The sequence below is a fragment of the Kryptolebias marmoratus genome, linkage group LG1, assembly GCF_001649575.2.
Source record: "Kryptolebias marmoratus isolate JLee-2015 linkage group LG1, ASM164957v2, whole genome shotgun sequence".
Taxonomy (NCBI): domain Eukaryota; kingdom Metazoa; phylum Chordata; class Actinopteri; order Cyprinodontiformes; family Rivulidae; genus Kryptolebias; species Kryptolebias marmoratus.
The window spans coordinates 14593422-14601558 of NC_051430.1; the positions used below are offsets into that span (position 1 = coordinate 14593422).

The 8137-nt window shown below is 42.0% G+C and overlaps 1 protein-coding gene across 1 annotated transcript; it reads right to left on the reverse strand.

Annotated features, from left to right (window-relative positions):
* Nucleotides 1-1419: 1419 nt before the first annotated feature.
* Nucleotides 1420-8137, reverse strand: egr3 (early growth response 3). Its single transcript, XM_017417093.3, has 2 exons — nt 7623-8137; nt 1420-5029 (listed from the first exon to the last, which is right to left on the reverse strand). The coding sequence occupies exons 1-2, from the start codon at nt 7774-7776 to the stop codon at nt 3951-3953; spliced, it is 1233 nt and encodes a 410-aa protein (XP_017272582.1). The 5' UTR covers nt 7777-8137; the 3' UTR covers nt 1420-3950.

Genomic DNA, 8137 nt, shown 5'->3' on the forward strand with positions numbered 1-8137 from the left:
CAAAAGAAAAAATGAGGATATTCTGTTAGTGAAAGGAAACAAAACACAACAGAAAAAAAAGAACAGAGAAGATCGACTCCATCTTAACGCCAGTGTCACTGTCAGACACCACGAAATCCCTGAAGCCACCCTGCTGACCAGAAGATGACGCGAGTAATCTACCTTATTGAAATCACGAAATTACTTCTGTTCGTTTAGTTTGAGAGAAAGCTCGTCATTATGAATTGGCAGGAGTGAGCCGAGTCACACGCAAACGTCAGCTGGACGGCTGCCTTTCAGCTACACACAGACGGAGGTCACATTTAGGAGTCGTTGCTCCTGCGGCGTTCTGGTCTCGTATTGTTTTTGACCGGCCAACCCTGCAACCCAGTTTGGTGCAAAGATGGCTGCTGATGTTGGCCCGGATCCAACACGGAGAAAAAGGACATGGATGAGGCGAACTCAGACCTTGCAGTTGCCTGCTTTCAGCCAACAGAACATAAAGCACATAAGGTAAGCAGATTTTTGTTTTGGGGGGTGGGTGGGTGTCATTTGGGTGTACTTGTAGCATCCACACATTGTGATAAGTGTTCAGAAGATCACGGTGAAAACTGGATTGTTTTTTGATTTTTTTTTTAGCAGAAAAACTACTGAAGATGAGGATATGGAGGGGAATTATATGGGGTTTTACAGAACACAACAGAGACGTGACAGACAGAGCGGGGCTGATGGTGTGTTGAGTTTCCAGGTTTGTAATGGCTTCATTTGGACGCTGAAGTGGTTTGGTCATAGGGTCTGCCTTACTTTGCGTCTATCTGCAACACAAAACAACACAAACACAGTTTTCTCTTAAAGACAAGCAAAGCCTTTGGGTTTCGAAGTTCTTATTCCTGCGAAATCTGCTGTAAACAATCGAACACTGAAGCGTTTTGGTTTTCTTATAACCTCTGCTGACTCCCTATGACTCTATGTCTACGTTAACGTGTGCAAAAATAAAAGTAGTTGCTGTAATGGTATTTGTTTGGGATAATAAACCAGGACGATAACCTGCAAAGTCAAATGTTCCCTTTGGCCTTCGTCGAGTTGGTTGTTCATTTCTGTCGCAGTTTGTTCTCGCAAGAGCAGGAGTTATCGAACCGATGCAGGTGAGCCGCGCGCCTTCACGACTCCCCAAACGTTTGATCTGTATCACGCTAAACGCCGCAGGCTGCGTGAACTTTTAAACTTTTTTTTTTTTTAAAACAAGTGCAAAGAGCTCTGCTCATTTGGCCATGTAGATGAGTTGAGAAAAGACTCTCTCAGGCCAAATTAATTGGCAAATAAATGGACCCCGGCCAGAAGGGCTCAGCGGTGCAAACTGTTACAGGACAGAGTGTGGCCCGCGAAGCTCGTTTCTGCATGAACTGTGTTCTCTGTGGCGCCGTTTGTCCGAATCGCCCCTCTGGCCTTTGCCTTCATCGGTTCACATCCTGTTTTTAGCACAGTTGTTGCATTCGCTGACGGGTGCTCTTTTTTTTTTTTCTCAGCAGAGTTTAACAATGTTTATAGATGTTTCCCGCAGTCAGGGAGTACAGTCAGTGAGCTGAGAGAAACCCATTAGGAAAACAGTTAAAAAAAATATATAACAGAAGGCAAGATTGAAGTTTGCTTTAAAATGGAGGAGGAAATAATTTAAGAAATTTGATCAAATTCCTGTGAAAGTGAAAACGTTAGGATTGATGTCAGCATCGGTGTGTTTGGCAGTATTTTTTACCAAAATGTACCTCAAATCTAGTCTTGTTTTCCTTATTCTTATTTCCCATTGTTTTTGTAGGTTACCACTCACAAATAGTGTATATATTACAGGGAAATGTCATTTTAGTGTCCCCATCATGATGTTACACTCTCATAGACCCTGGATGTGTTCTTAGAGGAGAAAAATGTTCAGGTTATCTAACGGTAAGGCTTTCAGATAAGCAAACTGCATGTTGTCTTTGTAATTATCATACATTTAGATCCAAGTGAAGCCATTGGCAGGAGCCTACACAGAATCTTTTCGCTGAGCAATAAAGCTGGTGTTTCCTCCTTCCAGCACAAAGACAAGCAAGGTGAGTGAAAAGTGATTAGTGGAAATTATTTTCATGCTCTGAAATGTATTTTGTTTATTAGGCATTTCAGTCGTTTGGGAGAATGTCTTAAATAACTGGTATGTTTTAATCTTTTTTTTTTTTTTAATGGAGATGCACAAAAAAAAAATGTTGCTTTTTTTTTGTTTGTTTTTTTTATTCAGAGAACACATTAGTGCTTCCTTGAGCCGGCTTCCACTTTAAAGCCCACAGATGTTGCCGCTGCTTTTATTTGCTGTTTGTTTTTAGTGGAAGATAGGACACCATTGTTTGCAGCAATCCATAAACAGCTTTTGCAGTCACCTATAACAACAAAATGTTTTCTTATCTTCTTTTTTTTTCTCATATAGCAATATTACGAAAATCTTTAAGACAGTCTGCACAAGTCAGTTGAAAGTTCTCGTTTATGCAGTCATTTGTATATATACATAGTGTGCATGGACGGATGCACATATATGCACAATTTAATACTGAATTATGGCGTGTTGGACACTTGAGTACAAAAAAGTGGAGTTTTTCACCGTAGCCACACATTTGATTACTGTACAAAAAGAACAACACCTCATTTTCTCATTTTACAGCCCAGTCTCTCTGTATTAAAAAAGATGTAAACATGGATTTGGAAGTTAGTTTTTTTCTTCTTCTTTTGTAGTTATTACTCTCTTACCATTTACTGCTCATCTTTTGGTGTCTTAAACCAGGTAGCTTCATCTTTTTTTACCCCGAGAAGCACAGAGAAAAGACCTCATTCATCATTTCTTCTACATACCGCTCGTTTGCAAACCCAGTGTTTGTTTATTTATTTATATTTTTTAATTAAATATTAAGTCTGCCCTAACTGTGCTCCCAGTTAATCTGATTTACGGGTTGTTGGCATACATTGTTATTTGATTGCATATTTGCAGAGCACATGAAAAAAACGAACAGTACTGTTGAGCTTTAAAAAAACAAAAAAAAACAAAAAAGAAAAATTACATTTGGCAACATAATGTAAAGCCACCACATGAAAAAGGAAAACAAGTAACGCACAGTGTTTCATAATGGCTTAAAATAAATAAGTATTGGCAAATGCATCGCTTACTGCAGGCATGTGTGTACATGTAACAGGACAAGACTTCGCTTCGCTTCGTGTGACCCAGTCAGTCGTTATCTAGATTTAACCGACCGGCGCGGGATCTTCTGAACCTGGTGTGTGGTGAATTAAATCTCTACGAGCTGACGCCACTGTTGAGTTTGCCAAATGTCAGGCGGAAATAAAAAAGAACAAGATTGGCTGCATCACCGTGATACATTTGGCACATTCTTTAAAAAAAAACGAAAAAAAAAAACATTCAAATAGAAAAAAAAAAATACAAAACACTACACCTCAACAAAAAGACAGTCACGTGCCACTATTAAAGTATTCATGACGATACACAAATATAACCAATTGCACTTTTAAACAGCCTAATAAAATTAATGCATACATCCCAGACAACTAACATCTTCACTGAGCTCCGTTATTGTTTTGTCTGTTTGCACCCCTGTCATGGATCCTGGCTAAGGACATTTCTGTAGAATTTACATAAATGTGTCCACCTCAGAACCTATTGACACACAGAGGCTGTTCGGACAGAATGTGCTTCAAGCACTCGTCTTTGTGTTGACACCGTGTTGCAGTAGCTGAGGCTTCAAATTGCTTAAAAGAAAAAGAAAAGCAGCCCTTCCCCTCGTACTTAAACTAAAGGCATCCATCTCAAAATAGAAGGAACTGAAAGGAGCAGGGGTGTAAACGAGAAGAAAAGAGTCACCTATTTATCTCATAGTGGATGTGATCCTTTCTTCCCAAGTCTCTTTCTGCTCTAGTCCATGTGCACGTAGTGATGGTCATGACGTTCCCACTGCTGGCCCCCCACAGGAGCTGGGCGGTGAGCTGTGGCTCCCAGCCGCCCCGCTGCTCTTGTCCGCCTGCTTCTTGTCCTTCTGTTTCAGGTGAACCTTTGCGTGTCTCTTTCGCTCGTCGCTTCGGGCGAACTTTCGCCCGCAGAACTCGCAGGAGAAGGGCTTCTCCCCCGTGTGCGTGCGGATGTGCGTGGTCAGGTGGTCGCTCCGGCTGAAGGAGCGCATGCATATCCGGCACTGGAAGGGCTTGTGACCCGTGTGGATGCGGAGGTGACGCGTGAGCTCGTCCGAGCGCGAGAAGCGCCGGTCGCAGTTTTCCGCCGGACAGGCGTGCGGCCGCTCGTGGACGGGCGTTTTGCTGGGACGGTTGGGGTACTTCCGGGGCCGGATGGGCTTGAGGGTGAGAGTCTGAGGTGGCGGGTGGTGCTGAGGCGGGTGCTGCTGCCCGCCGATGAAACCTGGGTGGATTTGTTGCTTGTCCTTGAATGCTCGGATGGTCTCCAGGGGTGTGATGGGTGGAGGGTTGACCCGGATGGGGTCCATGGTCTGGAAGGGCTTGTGCTCCATCACTCCAACCTCTCCCTGATGATGAAAAAGGTTGTAGTCAGGGATCATGGAAAACAGGCTGCCATCCATGGGGGCTTTGGATGTGGAGTGATAGTCATTGCCGGGGTAGGCTAGAGCCGTGCTGGTGGCAGGGCTGTGGTGAAAGGAGACCTGGTCTTGGTACAGGTCGCTGCAGGTGGAATACGCAGGGAGTGGCGGACCATATACCTGCTCCATGTCTGACGTTTGTCCGCCCATGTTGCCTGCGGAGGATGATGTCTGCGTCGTAACCGTGCCGGGTGACGGCGAGACGCCTAAGATCCCTGCACTGACAAGGCTGATGATATTGTTATCGGGGCACCAGCCAGAGCCGCCGATGCCACCCGAAGGAGGGGTGTCAAAGGCAAACTTCCCCAAATATGTCACGGTCTGCCCGCTGCGGTTGGACTGGAAGCTGGATCCATACTGAATCTCTGAGCTCGCCTTCTCGCTTCCCATGCCCAGATCCATGATGTTATCTAGATGAAAGCGAATAATAAAAAAAAGTCAGAACATTAATAAATCAACCATTTAACATCCAGTCTTTTAAGGGAAAAAAAACAACAACAGAAAAACCCCAAACATTTGTGGCATAAATTCTGTTAAAAAAAAAAAAAAAACAGCTGAAAAAATTAACTTTATCACATCAATCGAAGTTCAGGTGACACCCTTTAGGTTCGTCCTACATTAAACTTTCCCTCAGATTTTTGTGAAATAAAAAGACAGAAGAGGAACGAATAAAAGGAAAAAAAAAATAAACTCCCATACAGTTCATGAAGAAACGTGAGCTCTGTCAGACCTGGAAGTTAAGTGACTGAGTGCTGCGTCTGAGAGAGTGGTGTGTGTCTCTCTCCCTCGCAGATCCCACAAGCGCTCATAAATCAAGACCTAAAACACCCCCTTTGATCCAGTCATTGTGTCCCTCAGGAGGACAGCCAAACAGAGTAGCAAGACTTGATGTCTTAACAGCAGGGAGGATTACGAGGCAGACGCCACAGATCCAGAAACGCTCAAGAACTCAGGACACACTTTGCAACACACAACATCTGGAAATGAATTCAAGTGTTTTCCTCATCTGCAATGTTTTATTCGCAGGTATCTTACAGTTTATGGTGAACTTCTTCCAAAGATGTTGTAAAAATAAATGTAAAAAAAAAATCACATCAATTCATACGTATTTATTTACGTGACTGCCAGGCTCTAAAATAAAAAAATATATATTTTTTAAAAAATGTGGCATTTGAAAACTAAATCAGAGGTTCAAACAAATATCATTTTCTACTTTGCAGGAATGTTTGTGTTTTACAACCTGCTGGAATTTGGCAGCGAAAAAAATAAATAAAAATATATGAAAAAGTGCATCAGAAATTATTTTAGACAGAGAGTTGGCAGAAATGTATTTTTAATTTCTTCTTCTTTTTTTTTTTTACATATGACATTAAGAAAATAAGCTTTTGTGTTGATTTTAATAAAATATTCCTTGAACCTTTTAGATTTTCAGTGAAGGGATTTTAAGGGATTCAAAATAAAGTTTGAGGCACAATTTCTTTTCTTTTCTGACCTGACCTGACACACCTGTTAAATAAAAAAAAGGGCGAATGATCAATTTTTGCTCCAAATGCAGCATGAATATTCCAGCTTAACAATTTATTATGAGGATGTATATATTTATTTATTTCATGAAGGGACACAAATAAAACAGAAATACACTCTCCAGCTCGTGACCTCTCTCATATTAACTTTAGGATAAAGTAAAATAAAATCTGACATTTCCCATCTCGCTTGTATAAATATAAAAAAAGTGGACTAATCGCGTATTTTATGATTAAAACTCTCTCGTATTTTTTTGGACATTAGAAAGAAAAAAAAAGGTGTAGTAGCTGTCACACCTATTATACCGTGTGGAAAAATCCAACGCGCACGTGTGTGATAAATCAATAGAAGCCTGCTTTAGAAAATAAAAGCTCTAAATCCTTTTCTAATATTTATATATAATTTAATTTTACACACACACACGCACACAGAAAAAAAGAAATGGCGCGCGTTGGAGTCTGCAGGGTAAAAGTAAAGTCCCCACATCATATGTTGGCACTGACAACTTCAAATGTTACATTTTATGAATTTATTTATTTAGTCAGCCTGGGTCCGCCACCTGTCCAGGTGACTTTGATTCATTACAGCTTCTTTTACGACACGTATACGAACCAAAGGGTTATATTTACGAGGCTCCAAAAAAGCAGACAAAACAAGAAAAAGGGTGTCTAATAATAACACGAAGTCGCTAATATCAATCGATCTTAGTCTTGCAGTTTTTATTAAAGAGGAGCAGGCGCGTGGGCCAGGCGTTTAAAGGGGTTTCTGTATAGGAAGAACGCACCCACACACGCCTACTGGAGTTGTGAATGAAAGTCAAGCTTTAAGATGATGACCCTCTTTTTTCTGTTGTTCTTTTTTTTTTTTCTTTGTGCAAGAGGATATCAAATCTGAGGGGTTGTGGTTTGACCACATGTAGTGTAAAATATGATCTACAGAGTTCAGTCTGGAGCTGGGACGTGTTTTCTGAATGCCTAAAAGAGCCTTTTAAATAGATATATATGTATATTTTAAAACTGATAGCATAACATTTCCTCAAACACACCTCACTGAAGAATTAAAAACCCACGACAGTCTGTTTAAATTTTGCACATCAGCGTTTTAAGCTTTGAATTAAAATGTTTCACCCCCTACACTACGTTGTGTGAATTCTGTCACGTCGGCACGCGGTAACCGAGTCAAATCAGTATTCTTTTTAAATATTATTCAAGATATTTCTAACTTCGTTTTAAATCTGTAGTCGAGCTGATCCGCGGGGCTCCACCTGACCCCGCGTAAAGGAGCCTGTGGATGAATCCAGGAGCGCGTCTTTGTGCGCAACAGAGCCAGAGCGCAAACAGGTGCCTCCAAGCCGGAGCCAACTGTTGCCGTCCATCTCGCATCGCAGCTTCAGCCACTCAGTAAACGATTCAAAGTAAATCCCTTCCCCCCACCAATAATAATAATAATAATAATAATAATAATAATAAAAACACTCACCTGTATTCATCTGCGAGTAGTGGTTAATAGATTCCGTATTGGTGAAAATATTCATAGACGTCGGGATGTCCTCCTCCGGGTACAGGCTGTCAGGGATCGTGTTTATTAAACTGCTCATTGTAAGAGGGATCTTGTCCGCTAGTTTCCCTGTCATAGCAGTTCGATTCAGTCCGACATTTAGAACAAACCAAAACAAAAGCAAAAAAAAGAAAACAACAACAACAAAAAGAAGAAAGCGCGCAGGTATCCAACACGAAAGCGCCGCTTCCCGGAGAAAGCTGAAGCAGGTGCCGATCACAGCAGAGGAGGCGAGGCGCAGGTTTGGCTCCTGAAGCTGTAGCTATCCAAGTATCCCGCAGCAGCTCCGGGTCTCTCCCCCTCCTCTCTGTCTGTCTGTCTGTCTGCTCTGCGCGCTCACGAGCTATTGTTGTTATGGGTCTGATCACTGTGGAAGGGCTGCGTGTTGTGGGGGAATGTTGAAGTTCAACGGAGGAGGAGATGATGCCTGAACAAGA